The 27135-nt window shown below is 44.5% G+C and overlaps 1 protein-coding gene across 5 annotated transcripts in view; it reads right to left on the reverse strand.

The window, feature by feature from the left end:
• dbn1 (drebrin 1) overlaps positions 1–24472 on the reverse strand; it is a 55440-nt gene extending 30968 nt beyond the window's left edge. For 3 of the 5 annotated variants that reach the window (XM_061802590.1, XM_061802588.1, XM_061802589.1), the window contains exon 1: positions 24249–24466. In XM_061802590.1, coding sequence (XP_061658574.1) covers positions 24249–24451 — 203 coding nt within the window. In that variant the 5' untranslated portion in view covers positions 24452–24466. Of the gene's footprint in view, positions 1–17917; positions 18252–24248 lie in introns of those variants that run through there. The other 2 variants (XM_061802594.1, XM_061802592.1) reach the window with 2 other exon arrangements.
• Between the last annotated feature and the right edge of the window lie 2663 nt (positions 24473–27135).

Below are 27135 nucleotides of genomic sequence, written 5' to 3' on the forward strand. Positions count from 1 at the left end.
CGCTTTAATACAATCTGGGTCAACCATTCATTTTTATTGATGTCATGAAAATGAGTTGTATAGGACGTACGTTATTGTGTTTTCCCTGATGACATAATTCATCAACGCAGCCTCCTCAAATTTATGTATTGGATGCACACGGCTGTGAAGTGTGTACGATGCCGTGGAGCATACAGAGGAGGGAAACCCCCCCACCACTACCAACACCACCCACCGCCCCGGGTTACTCCCCTCCTACATCTCGGGAGTTGCGATCCCGTCGTACCACTCTGAGATGAGGACATGGTATCGTTTACACAGCAGCGAGCATCAAAAGTCGGATCTGGAAGATCTCTCCTGGCGTCTCGAAGCAGCGCAGTAAGTCAGAGTCAAGAGTTCAGATTGTTTTGGTTTTTTGTAGATGCTTAGATGGGCTGCCACCACTGTTAATTTGAATTGTATTTCAGGGGGGGATGTGCCACAGCCCAATTCCCAGACCATCCCACATTAATGGAAGTGGAAACCCAATCGAAGCAGACAACCAGAATTGCCGTCATGGCAATGCGATCAGAACGAGGGCAACTGAAATCATTTGAGTAATCATTTTCAATCAATTTTCTAAAACATGACCATAATCACGTTTCAAAGGGTCCCACTTATCTGACAGTGACAATATCTTTTGACACGACAGGACAGACAGGAGGAGTGTCAGGTGTTACAGGAAGCTTCACACACCGGTCATGGCTTATTCCGCTTTTCCATTTCTGGAACTAATCCTCTGGCTTCGAAGTCAGAAATTTTTACAGCCAAGTTAACGCTGAAATCCTCGTTCAATAATTCACGGGTAGTCTTTAAACTGTTTGTCTCGCCCAAAATAATACGGAACCAGCAGCTTTTGCTCTTTTGTATTGACAGGAAAACGTAAAGAGCAGCAGTAAAATATATTTTAAAAAAAAGCGTCAAGTGTCTCGTTCAATCAATAATGTTCTTTGAGCACACGGGCTGCTACGAATCCCTGCGGCGAAAACGGGAACCATTACGGGATCAAGCAGCGAGGACGGCGATGGAGCTGCATAAAAGGGCTGGTGAGACAGCGCCATGTCCTTGTACACAAATCAACAGAAGAGCCCCAGCGCCATGAATAAAACATGCTGTTGACTTGGTCTGACCGATAACAAAAAGTAGGAGCAGTGACGAGGCGGCAGTGAAGCTGGATAAACAGATTTTTTCGTCTCTAAACAACAATTGCCGATGTCTCCCTCGTCCTCTCAGTCTGGAGAATCTACAACCTACACACAAAGATTTTTAACATCCGAACTGAGACGCTAAACTCGACCAGGAAATAAAATTCCTCACACACACACAGATACTCTTATCTTTACCAAAAATCTTTTAATTCCACTCCCAAAGAAGTCTGTTAAGACTGTCCTATAAATTGCAGCGTAGAGGCCTAAGTGATCCAGAATGACGGAAAATAGAAGAAATAGATGAAATATTAGCTTATCTGGTAACTGGAGTTGGTCCTCTTTTTTGACCAGAGTGGCGCAATCACACTTAATCATTAATCGATTACACCAATAAATTTTTCGATATAGAGTGTCCGAGCTTTTGCCAACTTTGTGACTGCATGGAAGAAAAATCCTCAAATCCGGCACGATTGTCGGTATGTGTTCACCCCACCTAAGGCAAAAATTAGCAGGCTAAAAAAATGACAACTAACGGTTTAAGTATTTGACACAAGAAACAGAATTCGGTTTTCACTCTGGTGACTCTGACATTGCCAAGACGTGTTATTAGCTGGCGTAGCCCTCTCCAGCTACGAGTGTGTTTGACAGAAATAGATTTAAGTGAACCGCCGTCACTCTATTTACCCGCTTGTCTGACACAACCGGTACTTTGAAGGGGCCTGATGGCGAGCCAGTGGGCAGGTGAAAATCTGTTCAACTCGCGTGGCATTGAATCATAGAATAAAATTGTGGAGAGCTGCCGGAAGGTGGGGGCGGTGGGATATAAACTGCAATGACAGCCTAATGGTCTAATTGAAAAATGTACCATTCCATATCATCCCATTTCGTGTATGGTGTACCCCTATATCATGGTTGGTTGTTTGTGATCCCGCTAAATCTTATTTATTTTTTTTTTTATGAATTACACATTATAGAAGCAAGATGCAGCACAATGAACATCTGCCATGAACATATTCTGTTTCAACCTTGCTCAGTTACAGGTGCCATCCCACGGGATGATTTCCAGCTCGCCGCGGGTATTTATAGCTTCTCATCCGAAGTGACAGATACCGCTGCCTCACCTTCTTTATTATTTACATCCACATTCAAACTACTGGAATATTCCTGTCCAACAGCAGCGGTTTTCAGTTGGAGAGAGAAATATTTACAGCAGGGCTTTTTTTTTGCGGTAAAGAATACAAAGAAAGCTACAAGCGACCTGATCTGAAAGATTTTTTTCTGACTTATATCAGCAGCCTTGGTATCAGATGTTTCGTCAATACCTGCAGTCTGTTTTTAGTCTTCTGAAAGGCACACCAGAATGCTTAATGGACCAACCAAGTCCTGTGACCATAGACTAGATCTAGAGTCTATATATCGATAATTATGTGAAAATGCTGGTGGTATTAAATGTGTCACCTATCCATCTGTTTTGGTACGGTTTGGTCCTCACTCGGGTCGTTGGTGAGCTGGAGCCTATCCCAGCTGACATTTGGTGAGAGAAGAGGGTTACACCCTGGACTAGTTTCCAGATAATAACAGGGCACATCCAGCATTCCCACTCCCATTCCCATTCATATAGACTTGAGAGTCTTGAAAACCCAAAGCAAGTATGCGGGCAACATGCAAACTCCACGCAGGAAGGCCGAACCTGAGATTGGTACACCTGAAACTCAGAACTGTGAGGAAAACAAGACAACCACTAGAACACTGCACTACCCAGCTCATGAAGAAATTAGTCTTGATCGCGGTCAAAAATTTCAAAGTCCAGAAGACTCTGATGGCGACGGTATGACCTGATGTTGGTATCGGTCAGTGCAGTATGTGAGGAGAGTTATGGAATCAGTACTGCAGAATAAGCTTTATGCTTTACATAATAGCCTTATTCTGAGTAACACACAAACTCTGGGAAAAAAAAAAAAAAAAAAACTAATCTCCCGCAGTAGGAAGGCGAGCAGCAGTTTGTGGGCCAACAAAGCGAAAAGATCAGAGCACTTAAAACGACTGAGAGGAGCGGCAGCGAATCATTTCTATTTTGAGAGACAATTGAATCTGTGTCTTGTGACAATGAAACAACTCCGACTTTGATTGCATCACCGTTTTTCTGCCATGTCTCAACTCAGCATGTTGCCATTCTTCGGTTGCAAAGCTCAGGCGGCATCCGGCACAAATGACGAGTGGCGGTGACGTTATCCCGCCGCTAACCGGTCATTTCAGACACACCAATTGAATTACGCCAGACAATAGTTGATGTACATGCTTCTTTAAATGAGTCAGGCTTTCCTTGTGGCCCTGTTACTCTGGCATTCTGCCCTTTGCAGCACCATGGACGGCCCGTCAGCACATCTGCATCATCAGAGTTCTGGGGTTGAGTGAGAGAACCTCAGCTTCGTGAGGAGATTGCATGTTGCTGTGGGGTTTTCTGGGTAGTCTTCATCCATTCCCCCAAAAAACATGTACAGAATGATGGGTTGATTGAAGGCTCGAAATCTGCAGTCTCCAAACTCCCTCGCCTGCCTGTGTTGTACTACTTACTTTCAACGCTGGTGACATGGCAGTAAAAGAGAAGAAATTGGTTGTTGTCTCCCGCTTCCTTGTTTTCCACGAATAACACACCATTTGGTGAAATGTGCCACATTATGGTGACTGTTTGCTCTACTTTCTGCTTGATCTCAAGGACAGTGTATTACAGATGGTCTCTGATTCCAGAGATGTAGTCTGCTGCTTTTCACTACAGGGGCAGATAAATTCTTGTGTAATACAGGGCTGCTGGCTACCTAAAAATCCTTACAAATCCTCACCTTTTTCCCTTATCACATAAACTACATAAAAAGAATATATACGTAACTGCTTCACACATCTTTGTGAAAGGCCTGTTTCCCCCATCTGCCCTGCTGGCAACCGGTCCAGGGTCTTGCCAAAGTCAGCTAGGATAGACTCCAACTCATCCGCAACCCTAATGAGGATAAATCAAGAACTGATGGCTGACATTCTGCTCTGCGGTCTGTTGGAAGGCAAAACAGAAAGATAGTTGGGTTTGTGAAGCTCCTAAGTCGCCATGTTTGCTGTGCAATGGCCGTCTGCTTTACATGGAGACACATTGGGACATTTGGTGTCATCTGTTATTGGTAATCTCGAGGAGGAAGTGAGCCTGACCAGAGATGGTAGACTTGGATTCAGATTCTGTTCACTTAAGTCTCACTCGACTCACCTACCTCTGAGCACCCCTTGGAATGTCATAAACTTTGTGACTGGAACAGAGAGGGGCCTTTCCTAAACTGTTCCAACAAATTGAGAAGCCCATGACTAGAGCATTTCTTTGGAATAGCAGAGAATTATGACTGTTTTGATGTTTTCATCTCTGAAACGTAATCCTGGTTCCAAAAGGCGATGAAAAAACAAGGCCATCTTGTCGCATTTGGCTTGGCTTATGTCTGGTAGCAGACTGATATGTCAGGCATACGAAGAAGAACGACAGTAGCAGTTGGCCGGAACACGCTTGTCCAGATGGTCCAAGAAGGACGTGTCAAGCGTGAACAGAAGTAAAAAACATTGCCAGTTTTTCTCTGTATTTTCCTTACGTCAATATTACTGAATGTGTTTTATAATTCTGCTCAGACACGGCGACTCAAATTAACCAAGGAACTGAAATAAAAGATTGATATGAAATGAAATATTTAAGGGGAAGCAGAGGGACAGTGTTTCTGAGTCTCGGCTCTTTCCAGTCTGTAACGAAGCTGTGTACTTTGGGTTGTGATCGTGCTCAAATAGCTACGAGGCATCCCAGTATCGGCTGCTGATGGTTTCAAGCAGACAGACTGCGAGGAGCCTTGAGGCACAAGACGTCAGCGGAGACACGTCATTAGCCCTTGCATTAAGTTAAAAGAAAGGGAATCCTTGTGGTAAAATAATGAGTTTGCAACTAAACCTAAAACCATGATGAACCTAAAACACAGCTGTCCAAATTCTGGCCCAAATAAGATTTTATCCAGCATGCTATGCTACTGTGAAAAGTGTAGCGGAGGTCAAATGAAAAGTGTGGAAGTCAGAATAGATTGGGGGGTTGCCAAACCCACGTTAAACACCCCTCTCCAAGCGTGACGCTCCCAGCAACTAGCGGTACCTCGACTTAAGACTGACCCGACCGACATTGACATTCCGACAGTAGCCAAACCACATATTTTGAATCCAAATGTCTGCAAGCTTAATGCTAACACACAATGCAAAACATCATAGATGGGTTTTATAGCCCTTGAGCAATGGTTGTTTGAACACAGCAACGCATGTAGACAGACTGTGCTGAACAGTGGAGAAAATTTATCTGGTCACAGAATAAATTTAATTTGTGAGTCAAGGCACCACAAATAAAAATAACATTTGAACCGGGCCATAATGCTATTTTTTTTTTTTTTTTAAATGGCAGCAATGACAGTGTTAAAAAAGTGTGAAAACATGCAGAACAGCTTGTATCCAGGCAGAGGCAGGGAAACCTGTGCAGAAACTACCCACAATGCCCCTGTGGACCGACCACCCTCCCTCCTCTCGAAGCGCACACTTCACCGCAAAGCGGCAGAGTGCTGAACTCAGCAAACGGCAGACCGGGCTGCTATCTCTCGTTTGGCTCACAGCTCTTATTTGATAATTTGGCTTTCAAGCGCTGCTGCGACGTGGACGCTGCTGAGCTTTTAGCAAATGGGACATAATAATTGACTCTGACGCGTGTGCTCAGACTCAGAGAAGATCCGAGTAGCCGTCCATTTGTTGCCGACAATGGGATTTGATGAGGAAAAATGAGTTCAGTGTTATGATCAGAATTACAATCACCCAGTACGTTAAAAACACACAAGTGTGACACACAACCAGGAAAGCCGTTGATGTTAAACGAGCACAATTGGATAATGTCACTAGTAGTACTAATTGCAGCCTTTTTAACCAGTGCACAGTCGTGCCTCACTAGCAAAAAGCACTCTCATTGTTCTAGTAGTGAAGAAAATGAGTGTATTAGTACATGGACCTTTAGCATAGACAACAACTTGCCTTCTACGACTGCATGACATTTCTGTACACTAATTGGACAAGTGAAGTTTGACATTTTAACTAGTAAAACAGTAATAGTGTCAATAGTAGTACAAGTAGCACACAACTGTAATCGAGTGCAGTTTTGCCTTACTAGTAATGTAGACGTACTAGAATGTCAAAACAAGCGATGACAACGCGCACACTAGAATGAACATTAGGATTGCTATCAAATAAATGCTCAACAACAAATTCTATGCACTAGTATAACAACTGTGCCTTACTATTAGTTATTCTCCCCTGCACATTTCACCAAACTAGCTAGTTTGAGTTGGCATCCGAGTTGGACAACTACATGATACTAATACTATACCTACAACCACGAACTATACTATACGAGAAAGTAAAGATCTGTTGTCAAATGTAGGTACATCAGAAATACTCAATACCTGAAAAATCTAAAGAGGCCTTGAAACGCAGCATTGTGTGATGCACTTCCACTAATAGTAATGGCGTGTGCTTCGGTGCGCTCAATAGCCCAAAGAACGTGAGGTAGCGAACACTAGGGCTGTTACAATCAAATATTTTTAAGAATCGATTATCCGATATATATACGATTTTATAGGTTACTCGAGTAATCACTGTGCCCTACTCACCCATTTTTTAACTACTAACATCCTTTTATTATCATTTCTGAGGGCTGAGCATCTTTAATAAACTGTTATTGTGTGGTATTAGCATTAGCACGCTCACTAAACTGTTAAATACCATTCGGTTCATTACATTACACATCTAAAAGTTCTTTAAGAATCACTTACAAATGGTCCCCTGTCATTTTGGACAAAGTTTATCAGTGGCCCAACACTGCGTCCATCTGGAATAAATGTCCGTGTGAAACTAGCAACGTAAACATTTTTACGGGCAGAAATTTTTTGGGGGGGGTTTTTTGTTTTTGTTTTTTTTTGGGCCTGGCAGAGCTTCGAGGCACAAATTCTGTCTCGGCGTATTTTTAAGTCAACTTAGCTGAGTTATTCATTTTATTCCCGACCCTAAGGAACACGCATACTTTAAGTCAATGAAGCTCAGAATAGTAAACAAAAGGGTCGTGCGAAGACAGGAGGTAGGAGGTTACGCCCAAGGACAGCTAATCTTTCGCGTCTTATAATTAAAAACCCTCACCTGAAATAGCAATTTTCTAAACATGCAGTCGCATCGGTCTTTTCCGCCCTAGCGCTTTTGTCTCAGGATGAACAAGTGATAATAAAACGTGTCTGCAAAAGAAATGAACCTGCTGAGCATTCGTCTTCAATTCTTCAATGTTCTGCCACGGGGTTACGATCAGGATCATTCAGTTCTCAGCATGTCTGGGGGGTCATGATACTCCAACGATAAATCACGTCGCAAACGTAGGAGCCGGGGTCGCATCCGGGATCCTACATTATTTTATGTGGTCATCGAAAGCTAGTATCAAACTATCTTAATGGGTTTACTGAGGTAGTTGGGTGATTCCACTGGTCGGGATAGACATAAGTGGGTCTGTCAAAAACCCCTCCGCGGTATGTGCACCACTGCTCAGGTTAGTTGGTGAATTTGGGATTCATCTTTTCGATTCCTCAAAGTAACTCTTGTACAATAGTCTCCCATTTCTCAACGATCACGGGCGGGTCTGGAAGCTGCGGTACTGTCTCGGCCGTCACTACGGACGTGGTTGAGGTATCGTGACAACTCCAGCACAGATTATGTTAGGAGAGACGGGGAGTCTGGTGCGTGAGTCTCTCGTTCTTTGGGGGGGGGGCTCAGAGCCCGAGCTTTCACCCCCGCTGGGGCCGAGCATATTTAGCCAAATCCTTTGCTTCGCAGACACACGCGTGCCATACAAATCCTAGTTAAATATCAGGACATGGCAGACTAATGGAGAGGGGTGCAACAGAACTGGAGGGGGTTAGGGGTTGGGGGGGGTGACGGGAGTCGCCCCAAACACGCCAAGCTGTGGCAGGATACACCAGAATCTGTGTCCCGTTCCTTCTTGTCATTTTCAAGAAGCAAAAAAAAAAAAAAAAAAAAAAATTTAAAAATTTATGTATTTATTTATGTACCCAAACATTTAAAAAAATATGACTGAATTCAATTTTAGGCTCACATCACAAATATGCGATTAACAAAAATGAACCACAGGACGGAATTTTACTCGGAATGGATGTGACTCACTAGGCCACGTCTGTTCAAGGCAGACACACAAAACTACAGTTGTTGTGACTTTCGGCTTGTCCCGACAAACTGATTCCATTCTAAAAGCAGTTCATCCATATCCACATCCAATTTCCGAGCCTTATCCTCACAAGGGCCGTGGGAGTGCCGGAGCCTATCCTAGCTAACTTTGGGCAAAAAGTAGACTACATCGTTAACTGGTCGCCAAGTCAGTGAGCTGGAATTGATCTCACACCGCCCACACAAATTAAAATTATATTTCATTTGGTTTTATTAGGTTTACAGCGCGATTTTTATGACAGCTGTTTTAGATCATTTGGATTGAATTTTCATGGACTTTAAGCGCCAAAGCCACCTTACTGCATGCCTTTAGTTTTACATCTGTTTTTTTTTGTTTGTTTTTTTTTTAAAACACTGTATTCACCATTCACTCCAAACAATAAATAAAGATGGAAAGATGAAATGATCCACAGAAACCCGAGCAATTATCCTCATACTAAGACACAAAAGGCCGCAACCGTGCCTTGACAATTTCTGCGTCCCATCTGGGAGGCGAGAGATCCGTTTTTGTTAAAACGACGGGCTGGAGGGGTGACGGCTAATATAACAGCAATACTAAGAAACCCTTCTTGCGGTCCACCTGCCTGCAGCTGAAACCGCCGACGGACCGCCACAGTCTTCAAAGGCGCCGAACAATGCGGGCCGACCATCAAACACACAGGTGCGTGTGGAGTTGTACACGCATCCCACAAATCCATTTCATCCCTTATACTTTTTTTTTTTTTTTTTTTTAAATGTCCACCTGAGACCTGACCGCCGTTTACTCGTTGCGCTTCACTCTCTCTTGCTTCTCTGGTCCTCAGAGCTCAAAATAACAACGCAAACATGATTGTTATCTCCTTGCGCAGGTCTTGCTTTGCACACAGCCCCCTTTGTTTAGCTTTTATTATTGAATTGTGGTTTAAGACTAAAGTTTGTCGCTTTCTTTAATTCGGGGGGGATGTGAGAATAAAAATCTCGATCATCAAAATACTACATTACTGGATAGTATTTGGCACTGGAGGTGCAGTTCAAATCTCTTCTTTTTACACAGAAACATTCAAAATCCTGGCATCGCGAACTCCCAGAAACGACTGTGCCAAAACAACATAGAGACTGACTTGGTCTGAAGACAAAAATGAAAGTATGAGAGAAAAAGACTCGCAGAACATAAGATACATAACGGGGGAAAAAAGGTTTACCGAAATGAAAGTTACCATGGCGATCTCAAAAGGTGAAAGGTTCAACGTTCAAGGTTCTTTTTCTAGCTTTGCTAACAATGTGACATACTATACCCCAATTAGTTCGGCTAATTTGGAATATTGTGCAGTCTTCTAAATAGCATCCCGAAAAGGAAACGACTGAAACTCTATCCGGGGTCCGTGCAACCCCTGCAGCTGCTTCATCTCAACAAAGACAAAAGAGCTCAGGGGCTGCCAGAGATGCGAGGATCAGCTGGACGCAAACATTTTCCCTCTCGGGGAGGCATCACGGGCTAAATGGTGCGGATTCATCGTGGACGGCTGAACGGCGAAGGGAGAGTTGACGCGTGTGTCCCCCACAGTTAACATAACAACCCCCTCACGCTCACAGCACGCTTACACGGTTATCTGACTTGGAAAAATTCAGTGGATTCCTCTTCCTGTTTGCCGTTCGCTCCTCGGAATTTCTCCTATTGTTGTTTATTGTGCTATTCCAGAAACATTTACAAGATGGTGCCAAATCTCGGGCTAATAAGAGAGTGATGATTGCTATCAAAGAAATATGATGAATATCTCAACTGATCTGAGCGCTTTGCATGTTGGGGGAGGAGCTAGGATTAGCCTGGGGTGCTATCGGAAGTTAAAGAATCTTCGCAGCATGTGTATGCTTTTGCAACGTAGAAATCTTTGGGGCGATAATGTCTAAAAAAGGAGGGCGAAAAATGCGACGAGACTCCCGGCGCACAAACACGGACAAGCGTTAGCCAGACAAAATGGCGGACGTGGGACGGGCGTTGTAAAGTCGAAACGTCTAAAGGTCGAGACTGTCTTAACCAGAGGACTCCCTGTATAGAAAATAGCGCGCCTTGATATTTTACTTGGGCACATCGAGTAATAACATCATTATATAGAATGTAAAGAATGAAAGTTTGCGCATCATGATTGATGACTGCAGTTCCTCCAAGTGTGTGCGACTCGGCCATTGTGGTGTAACAATGCACTCATGTAGATACAAAGTAGCTACTGTAAGTGACAGGAAGCTGCAGTAATTTGATTTTCAGAGAGGATAAAGAATATATTCACATCTGAGTTGCTCCACCGTTTGTGTTGAAATATCAGTCGCTTAAAGCATTACACAACCGCCGCATTGGTGCTATTGGTTACCACGTCTAATGTGTTTTACATCGTTTGTTAGCATTAAGCTAAGCAGACTTGAGTCAAAGCTACGCAGTTGTTCATGCTCAGCGTTTAGTTTGACAGCAAACTTCGACTGGGAGTGGCAATAAACATCTTGTAGCCTCATTTTCCGGGGGAGGGGAGGAATAGTTCACCATCTGCCAAACTGCTGCTCGTTGTGAAGTGAGGTGAGATGAGTTCAGCGTGACCATACTGACCTGCTATCTGAACTTTTCGCTAGCAAGTCAAAGAAGAAGAAAAAAGAAAATTCAGCCGGACGGGGGACAAATCACAAGTCCAGCGATTGTATACTGTGAAAAAATATATATATATATTTTAAGATATGATATGATGAGGTACAAATGTTGCTGCGCTCTATGGTGGAGAAGCGCCGTTTGTTCAGCAGCCTGAAGACGTGGCCATGTTCATTAAGCTTGTTTGTGAACCCGCTGCAGGGGTTAAGAATCAGACAGATTGTCTCCTCATATTGTGTTTTGACGTCGGCGCAGCCAGAGAGGAGCTAACTGAGTGATTCCTAATGGACAACAGTCCAAGTTTTGAGGAGTCAAGCTGCGCTCAGCTGCTTTGGTGCCAACGGGCCTGCCAGGAGAGGGGGGGGGGGGCTTATGGGATTGATGGCCGGCGAGAGCCGAGAGGGGGCGGAATGACATGACACTGACATGGACGCTGGAATTAAAAAGTCCATGTGAAGGAAAAGCCTCCCAGCTAGGGCTCACTTGTTTGGAGAACTTTGTTCTGCGTGTGTACCGAGGATACTAGTGGAGACCGGAAGCTGCTAGTTTAGCTCCTCAGCTTCTATTACTTCTTCTACTGCTACTATCATGTGTGGCAACATGCTGCTGCAGGCCAGTCTTAATAATACGACTGTCATTGTCAAAATATGTGAGCTATGTTTGTCAAAACGAGTACTTTTTCCACTTACGGGTATGCTCACTTTTGTTGCCAGATAAAAAATGACACTGACATTACTTAGCTTTGTGTTATTTTGAGATAAATGGTAATTATTTGTGTCTCTAGCATTAATATGAAACCGTTTGAAAATGGGAAACTCGTGCAAAAGGCTGATAGTAAGACAAAAAGAATTTGCCGTGTATTTCGCCGCCTGTCCATCGCACTGAATTAACCGCAGCGCTGATCCAAGCTCGGGAATTTAATCACGGACGTTCATTTTAACTGTATTAGCACGTGTGGAGGGGGCTGGGAGGGTGGACAGATGAATATGTATGAGCAAAGCACAGGGCAAAAAGAGAGAGGCGCAAAGGAAAGATGGCGCGTGGAATTGTACAATGCAATACTGCTTTCAAACCGCAGTAAAAAAATCACAGAGCGTAGCGTCGGCTGTCAAACGCCTCCCCAGCCGAGTGTCAACTGCGGCGCAACCGAAGGAAAACACAAATTCGGTGCTGCGCTCGGGTGAAGCGGTGGCAGGTTGGTTCCAATAACAAAACGCTGACAATGTGTTATCGTATTTCTGTGATTTCTTGGAATTTGGGCAGTCAGGGTGACCTGAAAACAAAAAAACGCAATCTGGTGGTCCAAAAGTCAGAGCCTCTTCCAAGCAGTCGAGCCATCCTCGTTTGTAGACCTCGTACATTGCTGAGTGACTGCATGTCGACGGAATGCAGGGTCGGAATCTGATAAGGCAGCTTTTACGGCGCTAATACGCAGAACCCAATTACAAAAGTATTTGTTCACCCTGATGAAAAAATAACGCTCTATTTCACATCTCAGTCCACACACACACACACACACACACACGAGGATTTGTCATCGTAAATATTGAACCGGTTTACAATTGCTGGTCTTTGAGTAGATTGGGGTGATCACTCTTAACACACCAATGGATAATCGTTCAGGAGAATCTTTTCGAGACAGCTGACAATCTATCAATAATCAACCAGATGCTGCCGTATTTTTGCTCTGTTCACCAAGCATACCACCACCTGCACTCTACAGTCCAGCAGTTTTTTTAACCTCTTTGTACCCAAAGTGCACAATACTTTTCATCAAAAACTCTCCCTAAAATTCACTTAAGTCATTTCAATATCGTTGTTTTAAAAGTAAGTGATCCAAATGGGCCTTTGGGGACTTTGATCATAAAAAGGCTCAAATTAAGTACAATTACTGGTATGAGTGTACCGTGCATTAAAAAAAAGAGGCTGTGGTTTGTTCATACAATGACTCAGATAAAATTATCAGATTGTAATGCTTCGGGGATGGGGGAGTGGGGGTCACCACATTTTCCAACCAAGCCTAAGGCCTGCAAGTCTTTCCATGATCACTGAACCAGGCGAAAAAATATTAAAAACACAACAAAATGAAGTATAATCCCCTTTAAAACATTAGTTGCCCCCCCCCGCTCCTGTTCCCCAAAGATGAATCCAATATCTTGTCCTCCCACATTCTCGACCAACAGTGTCTGTTAATCTCATTTTTCGTGAAAAGAGTCTGTAGGTTGCCTCTCCACATATTACGCTCAGCCATCCTACACACCAAATAAATCACTTGACATCTTCCCCTGAGCTTGCCTCAGCAGAAGTGAAGTTAAGTGAAAAGGGCTCGGGGTGGGGGTACGCGGGTTCGTTCGGGGGCTCGTCACTGAGCGTCAACGAATCGGTTGAAGCAGGAAACAGACGGAAAAGAAATGAGCACACGCATGTGAACGAAGAGAAAGGGGAGAGACTCGTAAACCTTCCCGGCATTTCGGAACGTCTGTCGGCAGAAGCCACCCAACAGGAAGCGTTTCGCCGAGCGCATGCTAGTCCGAATCAGACAAGGGGATGATGGCGACTGACACGTGGAGATGGAGGAGGGGCGTTTTTTGGGAAAGAATGAGTTACTCTAGCCTCAGCTGAGAAACGAGTGAACAGATCCCAACAAAGAATACATATTTTGTTTTTGCCAGTGGTGACCAGGTTATTTGGTACTTGGGCCTTCATACCAGACCTCATCCACCTCTTCGTGCCACACCTATCAAGTCAGAATCTTTGAAACTATCATTTCTATTCTATATAACCTTACGCAACTACTCCAGATGTGCTTTACTCATCAAATTTGGATGGAAGAGGTGGTCCTCTAACCAACCGAAGGTCTCGAATCACAGTTTCAAATCAAGGTTAGGGTAATAATCAAGCTTGAATGGTTTACATTATGCTTTCAAGGACATCAAAGGCCAGCACTCCGGCCCTGTAAGGATGAATTTGAAACCTGAGTGGTCGGAAAACCAGTTAAAGAAAGTCCCATTGCTAAAATTGTTTGGATCAGATCGGCCAGCAAGACTGATTCCAAAGGCCGTGGGCAGATTACATTGACATGGCAACACAGATGCTGAAATCCGAGTGGAGAAAACAAACAAAAAAATAACCCAAAAAACACTAAAATGTACTATACAGTCTGTACTAGAAGCAGTGTAGCCAAGAGAAACGCTATGAAAGGAAGAGAGCTGACTGTTGGGAATAAATACAAAATGTATATAGTACTCCTGGTAGTATATAGGCCGCCAGAGAAGGCCTGGACGATCCACCACCGGCGCACGGAGAGCGACCCGCCGGGCTGAACATTTGTCTTGCAAACAAAAGAAACCCAAGAGCCTCTTGAGACAGAAAAAAAAAATAAAAAATGAAGGAAGATACCGACCGACCGCGAGCCTGTCCAGAGAATATCACGGTCTTGTCTTCATAGCCTGAAGCGAAAGAAGTCTAGGACAAAGATGTGTCTGTTATTTGTTCGTCGGATCTCTATTGCCCCTGCAATATTTAGTAACAGAAAAACATTATCTACAGTGCCATTCAGAAGGCTGCAGAGATTAGCAGAGTTGATAACAAAAGATGTCTGTTAAAGCGTTGAAATCGATTAGAAAGTCTTGCAAGTTTATTCTTGGGCCGGGGCCTCACAGTTTGATGGGAATCCACCCTTCTTATTATCTGTAGCAGTGCTTCATTCTGTTTGCGGGTGAACTCTAGCCAGTTCAGTTTTAGTGATGCCCTGGATTGGTTGCCAGTCATTCACGGGGCACATATCAACACACAACCATTTCCACCTATGGACAATTTTGATTATTCACCAGAGCCAACATGTATGTTTTGGGACCATGAGACAAAGCGAGAGAAAACCCATACCAGCCAACCAAGATTTGTACCCCAGATCCTTGGAACTGAGGCAGGCATGCAAACCACTAGTTCACTGTACTCCCTTCACAGAAATCAGATCAATATTCAGACAAAATCCTGCTCCCAGATGGCAACCGTGAACACAAACGTGGTTTCTTGTACTCAGTATCCAAAGTCCACAGCGGTCACCACTCGTGTGCTCTCAAACACCCCCCCCCCAAAAAAAAAAACAAAAAAACAACAATCAACCAGTGATCAGAGTGACGTCTGCAGTTCTGCATGAATGTTGTCCCAATTCCAACAGTCCCAGGCAGTGTCGGGGTGACTCAGCTTGGTCCGTCAACCCGTCCGTCCATTGTTTGCACGAGCCCCGTCTTTGAAGCGGTCGTAGTTTTACTATTTTCAACTCCGCAAAGGCAGAAGAGATCAGGCAGCTTTTCGGTTGAGGAGGACATGGGGGGGACGACAACAAAGCACTTCCAAATATAGATGCAACTTCAAAATGGCTCCCACCAGTAGGAGGTTTGAGGACAGGTTGGGAGTTGGGTAGTTTCTGGATGAACCTAAAATGCGCGAGGAGTTTTCCAGATGGACTTCATTTGATTTCTCTAAACAGTCCAACGTTTCAATAATTTAGCACTTTTTGTGTAAATTGTTCTCTGGCTGAGTGGCAAAATTCTGAGGACACCCACTTGTATCCATCATAAATAGAGAAAAATAGAAGCAGATATAAAGACAAACTGTCCCGTGTGGTAATAGTTACGTAAGAATTTAGATTGCATCAGAGCACTGGGTGGGAAAAAAAAGCACTTTTTTGTTGCAGACTGTTGAAAGGAAGAGCGACAAAAAGAAATGCATACTTTGGGAACTAATGTGTTCAAAAAAGTAATGAAACAAAGAGTGGGGGTGGTGGTATGCACGGTGAGCACAGAGCAAAGATAGCGTGGGGTTTAAATGTATTTAGTCTTTTCATGGCAGCCATTCAGTTCCTCGTTAGATAACTGCAATTTGTGCAAACAAAATATGATGAACACTAAGGAATTATGGCGAAGACGACTATCAGCGATTAATTAGCCTGGTAATGAATGTACCTTGTTTTGTAAGGAAACTGCAGTGGCGAAAAAAGGCAGGAAATTCTGTTTTCAGTCACAAAATGTGACTTTTCACAATAATTTTGCATGTCAATATATACAGTGTGCTCGGGCTAATCTCCTGCTTCTGACCCTCAAATTTTAAGTTTAGGCTCACTGTGTTTCACATGAAAAAAAAAAGTCTTGAGCACTTTGGCGTATCTTCCAGTGATTTCTTAGCTCAATAAGAAAGACGGAAGAACCGAAGTGGGCAATCACCGCTCGAGAAGACGCTAGCCTTTTCCCGCTTCATTCAGTCCTTTGTTGGAAATGGCCTTGAGTCTGCGGGGGGCTCTGAGACTGTCCCGTCTGTTTGAAAGAAAAACACCAATTTCCATCAGTTGTTTGAGTAGACAAACTAACAGACACTCGTTCAGTTCGGCAGTGAATTCAGTTCCAGTCAAACGAATCATATATGTAAGTGAATGATTTTTGTTTGGTCTCCCCAACCAGTCGTGGTGGCTGATGTAACTTAGACTATGTGAGCATTGCGACATTCTTCAAATTTTAAATTTGCACCGCACGCTCAGCTAGCCGACCCATGATAAGGAACTTCAGACTTCTTCCGTCCTCTGATTGGCTGGTCAAACCTGTCGCGGCCGAATTTGAATAGCAAAAGAAACCCCAGGCAATCTGAACACCTTAAAAGATTCAATAATAAGCATTTCCTAAGAGTATGATGTATTTGATTCACAATTTTCTCACATCACCTCGACCACCTAGATGGTCAAGCCGCCTCATCCCAATTCAGCTTTTGCTAAAATGGGACATCCTGTGTGGACAAAACCAAGACGAGTGTCTGTAAAAATACTAAGACACCCCATGATGTGGGAGGACAAATACTTGGTGTTAATTAATGACGCTTCGGTGTTCTTGTCGTCCCCTTCCTCATCCCTCATCCTAAAGCTGACCTCAGTCTGACACGCCGCTGCCTAAAACACGATACGATGTGATGTTGCTGGAGGTGATAGGACGCTTCGAGGATGTTTACTGGAGGTTAAGACCCCATTAGGGTGGTGGAAGAAATGTAGATGGTATTGGCTCAACGACAAGACTGAAAGAAGCAGCTGGAGATGTTCAGAAGGGGAGGGACATCTCCCTGAGGTTCTATTGTGAACTTTTCTGCTTTCGCCGATTAAGTATTGTTTCCTTCAAATCAACACCTCTTCCTGACTAGGAAATGGTTCTGGACAGTAGTTGGTGACTGTGTTTTATCCCAGTTTGGGATTTTACAAATAAGAGTCTGGTTGCTAAAGTTACTGACGCTCAAATGATCTAAAACTGGGGACAAATATACTGATAAGTCAGTCCGGATAATCTTTTAGACACTGGTGTGCAAGAATGATTTTAAATCCCCGGTCTGTCTATAATTGATGCACAAACATAGCAATTATCGGGCTCAATTTAAGAATTTCCGCTTCCTTGTGATAAAAATCAGCAAATGTTTTATCATCAGAGGTCAGTGGAAGGTTATCCTGTGGTGTGGGGTGTGTTTAGGGTTATTTTTCCTCCACTTGGAAAATGATAAGCGACTTTTGGCCAGATAAGCTAACCGTTAGCTTAGCTTCTTTAGTTTCTTCTTCCACTAAGTCATCGAGTAAAACCGCACGCTACAAGAGGAGTTAGCACATACTTGCTAAGTTTTCCTAGTCATATCTGGGGTCTCTCATACGGGAGCAACCAAGTAAAATGTTACAAATTGGTATGCATATACCCCCCCTAAAATGAACAAAACATATTTCAGAGGTTTTGTCGACGCCCCTTGCTTCGCTCCCATTTCCACGTCCGTCCGGCCAACGGCGGTGACTCACCAGGTAACGACCTCCCTGCACAGCTGGAGGGGAACAGACGGGGTCATGTGATAGCAGCCTGCGGGGGCCGCTCAGCCGCTCCACATTCCCTACCGTCTGCGAAGAGTTTGATATCGGCTAACCTTGACTCGCTCGCTCACTGCTCTTTTTTTTTTGACGCGTCACCTTCACTGGCGTCTGACATTTGCGGTCCGCTGAGGAGAGTCTTTTTCTTCCTCTAGCTTCAGGCTCGGCGGTGGGGGTGAAGAGGAGACCTTTTGGGATGAGCCCAGACAGCATTCTGATATCGAGCAACAATGGCACCCATTAAACATACCGGAAGAGAGCATCCATCTGCTAGAGAGTTCCGCAAGTAGATTGCGGTTCATCGCTTGCAACTCGCTATGTTTTGTTTGTTTTGGTGAAATCTGTTGAGGAAATCCTTGCCATATTGTGAACACACAGAGTCTTTTAACACGGACACAATCCGTACACTATTTTCTATACATTTTATCCTTTTTTATTGTTATTTTGTTTGTTGAATCAGTTCATCCATCCACCCATTTCCTGAGCCGCTTATCCTCAGGAGGGTCGCGGGAGCACTGGAGCCTATCTCAGCTGTCATCAGGCAGGAGGCAGGGTACACCTTGAACTGGTTGCCAGCCAATCGCAGGCCACATAGAGGGAACCAATCGCACTCACAATCACACCTACGGGCAATTTAGAGTGCCCAATTAATGCAAGTTCCTGGGATGTAGGAGGAAACCGGAGTGCCCAGAGAAAACCCACGCAGGCACGGCGAGAAAATGCAAACTCCACTCAGGCAGGGTTGGGATTTGAACCCCGGTCCCCAGAACTGTGAGGCCAACGGCCTAAGAGGTTCCGCAACTGTGTCGCCTGAATGAGTTTAGTGTTTTTTCCAAAAGTGTGTTAACCTTAATAGCAATTTAAAGTGACGGCACGGTGGACGACCGGTTAGAGCCTCTGCTGAAATAACGGATGGATTTGGACGGTATTACTAAATGGATGGTATTTAAAGCATGCGGGAGGGTGAATGCTATCCAGAAAAATCCTTTTCACATATTGCAGGTGGAACATAACAGAACATAACCCCTGTATCACTGTTTTTTTTGGTTTGTTTTTTTACAAGCCCTTTGCCCTCATCCATGTGCTGTTGAATAACTGCAACACAAACCATCTTACCACCCTCGGGCTCATTTAAAACAAAATAAGAAACTGGGACACAGTTGCTGTTTCTAATCACATTATAGAATAATCTGATTGTGTCTGATTTTAAAATAACAACAGGAAATGAAATCAAGTTTTTTTTCCCCCCCAACTATTTGGTCAGTGTGATTTTCTCCCTCTTGCAAGGTTAATGACTGCTTGTTCCACTATCAGCGCAAACACGACTTCACCCCGAACAAGAGGACGTGGCCACATCACCTGTCGCACGGATGGCCCCCGCTCGTAATCGCCTCGGCTCGAAGCAGACAGGGCGTCGCTTTCGAGGCGGACGGCGGCCCGAGACAGCAGCACGTTGCCATGGGAGGGAAATGAAGATAAGGCCAGCTCGCAGGGAGGGATGTCACATGATTGGAGTTCGCCAATCCCTCATGGGCTTTACCTGCTGCTAGCTAGACTCGTTTAAAATGCTGGAGGTTTTAAGATGATGCTAATTGCAAGGAACTGCTTCAGTAATGCCACACTAGGAGAGCTGATCTTTGTCAACGCTGAACACAAAATTCAAGGAAGGGTGGTTGATGGGTACACAAGGCGGGTGTACGCCGGCGTTCCGTTCCGACCGGTGGTGGCTAATCATTATTACATTACTGTAACAATTGAACATTTGCAACCAGCGAAGAGTTAGCGTGTCTGCTATTGGTGAAATACTGTAAATACTAAAAACTAGCTAGCTAGCGGGGCTAACATCTTTGTTTCTGGTCTGAGAGTACTTGTCAAAGCGAAGAATAGCAGAGAAGTAGCGACTCAATTGAGATATAAGCACTTTAACTGTTGTACTACATTTTGACTTCAATTTGGAAATTTGCTATTACATCACAGATCGGCAACTAGCTTTGCAACGCAGAAAGCTCATCGTGATGATTGCTAATCCGAAAAGCTGCAGTTGATTCCCCACCACCCGCACACAGAGGATAAATTCATACATCCTAATATTTTCAGTTTCAAATCGTCACCCAAATCCTAACCAACGAGGCTTCAGGGTTGCGGGATAGCAGACATCCAAAGTCAGCTGTTACAACAACATTGATGGCGTGCTTCCTACCCTCTTGCCATTGAAGGGTGTATCATTACTGGAGCAGCAGGGGGTGTTGGCGAGGAGGGGGGGTGTGGGTGGGGGTTCCGTGTTGTTTGGGGTCAGCCGTGTTTGGAAGTCTCTGCTTTTGTTCAAATCTCATCAAGTGTGAAAAACGGGGGCAGGCCCGAAGCCCTCGGCGTCATCGTCATCTCCGTCATCGTCATCTCTGTCACGCTGACATTTTCTGGCTTCGGAACGCACACCTTATCTGCTCGAATCTTAATGAGCACCCGACGTGAAAAAAAGTTGTACAATTCTTTTTGTTTGTTAAGACATTTTTGTGCCACGATCCACACCTTGTAGCTGAAATAAGCTAACTTTCTAATCATGTTACGCAAGTGCTCATTAGTCATATTTGGGTAAAGAAAATGGTGATCAAGGTCACAGCTAGGAAAACAAAGTGGCCACTAAAATGCTCCACGAGCTAAAACGTGAAATCCAGCCGAGCGATTGGAATGTTAGCACAGATACTAAGTGTAATGGGTATTGATTTCGAACAAGCAAGCTGAGCCGCCCACAATTGTCTGTGCCGTATTCCAAATTTGTGATGACGCTTCAGTTCACTTCAGAACAGTACATATTTTCGGATGTTTCCATTGTCCCATAAATTTCAATTGTCGTCACTTTGTTTAGTGCAGTTTGCAATTTATTGCTTTTCCGATATAAAGGCTCACACAAGAGCCTGGTGGCGATCTGTTCACTTCAGAAAGGCGCGCACTGTATTTTTGGTGCCGTTTCCATTATAAAAGGCCACAAAAAAATACATTTAAAAAAAAATTTAACTGTGCAGTTTTGCTCACTTTAGAGTGGCATACGTTATTGCAGTCTAATTGTGAAGAAATGGATTGTAGTTTAGTTCACTTTGGAATGATAATCACTGAATTGCTTTCGATAAAACAACAACAACCGAGTTCTTGCAATCCACAGTTGTGTGCGCCCAATTCCAAATTTCCGATGACGAGTGATTGATGAAGACGACGCCCACCTATTTCCAGGCCGGAGAGAACCAGAAGCAGATGGCTCCGATTCTCATTTCCCTATCTTGTGATCGGCTCCATAGAAAATATGCAATCTGAGCTACGACGGTGAACCATCTCTGTTTGTCCCCAACTGTGGAGCTAGGTCTATTTTCAGTTTCACACCAAAAAAAATCAGCGAGAAATGTAGTTTGTTGCACTCCGCCGCGGTTTTCCAGCTGGTTGCTGGTCATGTTCAAGGACAAGCAGGTTACACTTTAACTACACCTCAGCTGAAAAGTCAAATATGACCTCTGCCAATGTTACCTGCTCCATTGAACCTCTTAAAGGTATAAATAATTCACATAATCACTCGCTGCTGGAGGGAATAAACAAACTGCTCACAACGCGGAACAGGGAATGAGTGCGTTTAACGGTCCCTCGCACCCCATTTTTGAAGGTGATTCAAATGAAACCCAAAACTGAATAAAATGAAGCCAAATGATCATCAAACCTTCCGTATTAGATTTCATCACCAAAAAAATGTGGCAATTTAGCGTCGCTCGGCTATGTAGAAGAGCTCCTTCGGATTGGGGCTTATTTGAGCGAATTCCCGAGTAAGAGTTTGCCAAACCAGTAGCCCTGTAATTTGCCACCATTATGATGGCTCCAAACTAAAATGGCTGACTTCCCGTTCAATTTTGGAAACGGGTCCTGTAGACTTTTTCCTGCCATCCTGTCATGATCGACATGTCCGGCAAATTTCACGTCCATGGATGAAACTGGTGACTGGGCCTAACTTTCTAACGAGTTCCCGAATGAGTGACCTTTGGGGTATCGTCTTGGGTGCCCTAAAAATACCAAGTTTCTCAAGATAAACCCTAAGAACAGATTCAAACCACCAATTCGTTCATTGGAAGAATAATTAAAAGTGAGTCCAAAAAGTAGAAACACAACAGAAGCAACAACAAAGTATTTCCATAACCTATCAATCGATATTTGACGGTGCTAAAAAGCAGATACCGCATGGGATGTCCAAACAACCTAGTTCCTTGTTGATTCATACTGGCAACCAATATCGATCTGCGAGCACATCAAGCTGTCACCGCTGATTTAATCACACGGGATAGTGGTGGCTTCCATCCACACGACTAGAACAATGCTTGCATGTTGATTGATTCTGAATGTTGGCAGGATTGAGTGCTTAGCAGAATTTATATTTTGTGTGTTCAGATCTTGCTTTAAAGCTACTTCACATCTTTGGGACATAATACAACCGCCCATGTTTCCGATTGAACAACTAGGTTTTTTTTTTTCCAGGCAAACTGAGCAAGCAAGCAGATCAAAGTCACAAGTTACTTTACAGTCAGTGTTGTTCCACTCCAGTCCTGAAGATGGCAATATATTGGATTGCTGTCAGGGTAATAATCACAAGAAGAAGGCAGTGGAATGTTAATTTTAAGAAGTGCGCTAACTATGTCAGGGCCAGATTAATCGACTCCTTGCTAAGAATGGACCAAATGAAGGATTCAAGTATAGATAAACTGGAATTTTCTCGATTCAAATTTAAAAAAAATTAATCGATTGTTTATGCCCATGAGGATAGGTGATGATAAACATGAAAAAAAGTTAAATTACATATATCTGTACATGGTACAACTCAATAAAACCCCGATGATGAATAGAAATATTGGATCTCGGTTTCCCTTGCCCAGATGCAAGTCATCAGCCCCCCCCCTTCTGGACCCAGCCTTGGAGTTGGGGCTCGAAGCCGAGCACCCTGTGCCCAAGCCTGCACCCATGGGGCTTGGGAAGGGTAACATGGGTCCCCCTTTCCATGGGCTAACATGGGCCATAGGGGTCGGGTGCACTGTGAGCTGGTGCCTTCTCATAGTCTCGGAAGAGATTCTGCCCCAAGTGGAGGAGTTAAAGTATCTTGGGGTCTTGTTCACGAGTGAGGGAAGAATGGAACAAGAGATCGACAGACGGATCGGTGCAGCGTCTGCAGTAATGCGGACTTTGTATCGGTCCGTTGTGTTAAAGAGGAAGCTAAGTCCAAAGGTGGAGCTCTCAATGTACCAGTCGATCAACGTTCCTACCCTCACCTATGGGTACGAACTGTGGGAGATGACCGAAAGAACAAGATCCCGGATACAAGCGGCCGAAATGAGTTTCCTCTGGAGGGTGTCCGGGCTCTCCCTTAGAGAGGGTGAGAAGCTCGGTCTAGCCGCTGTTTCTCCAGATTGTGAGGAGCAAGATGAGGTGGCTGGGGCATCTGATTCGGATGCCTTCCGGACGCCTACCTGGTGAGGTGTTCCAGGCACGTCCCACCATAAAGAGACCCCGGGGACGACCCAGGACACACTGGAGAGACTACGTCTCTCGGCTGGCCTGGGAACGGCTTCAGGATCCCTCCGGAAGAACTGGAAGAAGTGGCTCGGGAAAGGGAAGTCTGGGCGTCCCTGCTAGAGCTCTGCCTCCGTAGTAGAAGATGGATGGAAATCGAACATTCACAAACGGGTGACCCCTTGAAGCCTTTGCGACTTTGAAGACCTTTTCTTTCAGATGAGCCCAAAGTTGGCAGCGTGTTAATACGGCGAGCTCGGAAAGCCACAAAGGGTGATGATGAAAGCCCGACTTATTTCCCCCTCCTTCACCCCAAGCCCACTCCCACCCTGGCCTCGCCCCTCTCCACGCTCACCCTCATTTTGGGGATGCTTCCGGGGGAGCCTTTCAGTATCTCAGGCGCACACACACACACACACACACACACACACACATTGTATGAAAAGTCACAAATTGCTCCCATCTGGAAAACATAACTGAAAAAAAGCGTCTCACTGAGGTTGTGCAAAGCTCCTAAAACTTACACTTTTACAAGTTTATACACATATAAACCGTGGAAATCAAAGCGACGGGCTTTATCACGGATGTACGTCCGGGTCCTGCGCATCCTCCACCACAAAGAGGAAGAAAAAAAAAACAACAACAACAGCACCAGACAGCAGCATCCATCCCACAGATGGAAGCCGGGAAAGGTGCGAGGTGAGCGGCGTGGAGCCGGCTGGGGACTCACCAGTCGGTGTCGGAGCTCTCGTCGATGACGTCCTGGTAGGCGGTGAGCAGGGCCAGTCTGTTCTTTGCGAGGTTCACAGCCATGTTCGAGCCCAGCGGAGCATCCAGGCCGCTGCTGATGGAGGAAAGACGTGGAATGAGTGAGGAGGAGGAGGAGGAGGAGGTGGAGGAGGAGGACGGAGAGGAAGAGGAGGAGGAAGCCATGACTCGTGGAGACAAAGGGAACGTCACGGTGTCCGCCAGGTCCTAGCGCCGCAATTTTAAAACACCTCCCCCAACAGTACCACACACTACATCCAGTTTAAATCCGTTTCGCGACCAGCATCGACACATTAGTTACCTTCAGAAGCTGCATCACTGACATTAACCGGGATACGTGTTCTCACACACAGTCAAAAACGAAGAAAAAGTCTTGGGAAGGAAGAGGGGAGGGCGCCATATTGTCACCAGCATGACGTCGAACGTCACCGTGCAATGCGACGGCAGGGACGGGACGACTTGCGAAATTAACCACGTGTAAGCGATGATGTGACCACAGAAACGGCACAATATGTACATATATAGTTTATATTTCAGATTTAATCTTCTTAAATTTGTAGTGGAACTCCGTGAGGCTTCAGGCAACACATGCGTAGTCATCTGTAGGCTTCTTTTGCACAATTTATTTACATATGCCAACACAATTAACTACAATAAATATATTCTAATGTTCCCGTATGTCCAAGTGCGGTTGTATGATCATGTCATGTCACAGCTCGTGTTAAAATGGAAGTTTAGTAAGAGTTATGACTACTGCACTAGTTATGTTTTAGCTGTGTTAGCATTAAGCTAGCGGAAAGTACAAAAAAAAAAATGTATTTTCGCTCGCAACTCAAAACACAAATAATCGATCGAGTGATTCCTCGTGTCTCAAAAAAAAACCTGTAAATCAAGTCACTCGAGCCTCTTTACAAAATTAAAAACAATAAAAAATATAGAATTCATTTGCCCGTTCGCAGTTCCCCGTTTGCCGTCCCGCGTAGTTGTGGATTTTGCTCTCAATGTTTTTCTCTCAGAGGACATTAGTTTGTTTTTTATATATTGCCACAAACTGACTTTAACATAATAACATGGCTCAAACAACAAAAAAGTCATTGTTTTTATCCATTCTCCTCTTCACTGAAAACACTAAAGTATCAGGGTTGAACAGCCTCAGAATATCTCATATATCATCTCATTTTTATCTCAAGTTACCGCTGAAGTTGCGCTCCTCTCATAGCAGTAAAACCTTTTAAACCCTTTGTGAAAGATTTTTAAATGAATTAAATGAAAATCATATCATTTGCATGCATGACCATCCTCCATTCTAGGCCACCAAAAACTAGCGCCATCCTCTACAGCCAATAGAGGTACATTTTTCTTCTTCTACGGCAAACTGATGTCGATTCTTCCTCTCCTACGGCCAATATATTACATATACGGCATCATGCATGGGTGTTTTCAAACTACGTCAATAAATCAGGGACCCCTGCGAATCATAAGGGTATCGTGTAGCATACTTAACTGTGCCAGGCATTTCTGTTTACCTTTCCAATGGAAAATGAACAAATCCTCTCTGACAAAGTAGATTGGAATTATTTCATTTGCTCAACATCATGTGGACATTTTGAAAACAAACACATTCAAAGCCACGTGATGGACTAAATAATTATTTTGTGTGAGGTCTTCACAAACTGGAAATTGGGGCTCCCCCCATTTCCCGGAAACATTTATTCCAGAGACTTCCCGCATTGGCTGGTGGCGGTGGGTGGGTTGCCGCGGTAACCCGCTTGCCTCACAGCATCTAACCCTACATGGGGGGTGTTTTTCTCCCACAGACCACGGGGGGTTTGGCCACGAGCCCACATACCTTCGTCATTGAGGTCGCAGAGTGGGGGGCCTTGATTGACACGTCCTGGGATGTTGTGTTCAACATAGAAAACTCCAGAAACGCACAATTTAGGTTTAGTTTTTACATAAATTTAACTTAGCAGCTCACTAGTTTTCATTCATATTTTCCGCACAGTGCTAAAATATCAAATAAATGCCATAAAACTGGGATTCTAGCACTTTGAAACACTGGAAGAACGAGAATGCCCTTGATTATCCGAGAAATGCTACTGATTAGCTCGGAGCTAGCGCTGGAATGCTAAATAAGAAATATTGATTGGAGGCACTTCTGATTAGTTATATGACGCTCGGATGGAATGACGAGCTCGTACGTGTTCAAGATTGGCCTGCAAAAGGGTAAGTGAGCCACCGACAACGAAAGTGAGCTAACTCCACTCCATTTTTGTCGGGGCTGATTCTAAGTTTTGTGGCCGCCTCTCAAGGGCTACAACTAAACGTTGAGTGATTAAACTGCCCTTTTAAAAAAAAAAAAAAAAAAAAAAAAACTTATTGTTGATTCATTCTCGTGAGTCAAAAACCTCCAAATCTGAGACCATGGTCCTCAGTCGGAAAAGGGTGGTGTGCCCTCTCCGGGTCGGAGATGAGATCCTGCCACAAGTGGAGGAGTTTAAGTATTTTGGGGTCTTGTTCATGAGTGAGGGAAGAATGGAGCGGGAGATCGACAGACGGATCGGTGCAGCGTCTCCAGTGATGCAGACTTTGTATCGGTCCGTTGTGGTAAGGAGGGAGCTAAGTCAAGAGGCAAAGTTCCTACCCTCATCTCTGGGCACGAGCTGTTGGTCGTGACTGAAAGAACAACATCCCGGATACAAGCGGTCGAAATGAGTTTCCTCCGCAGGGTGTCCAGACTCTCCCTTAGAGATAGGGTTTAGAACCTCGGTGATCCGGGAGGGGCTCAATGTCGAGCCGCTGCTCCTCTGCATTGAGAGGAGCCAGATGGGGTGGCTGTCCCACCGTCT

The sequence above is a fragment of the Syngnathoides biaculeatus genome, chromosome 18 (assembly GCF_019802595.1).
Source record: "Syngnathoides biaculeatus isolate LvHL_M chromosome 18, ASM1980259v1, whole genome shotgun sequence".
NCBI classification, from domain to species: Eukaryota; Metazoa; Chordata; class Actinopteri; order Syngnathiformes; family Syngnathidae; genus Syngnathoides; species Syngnathoides biaculeatus.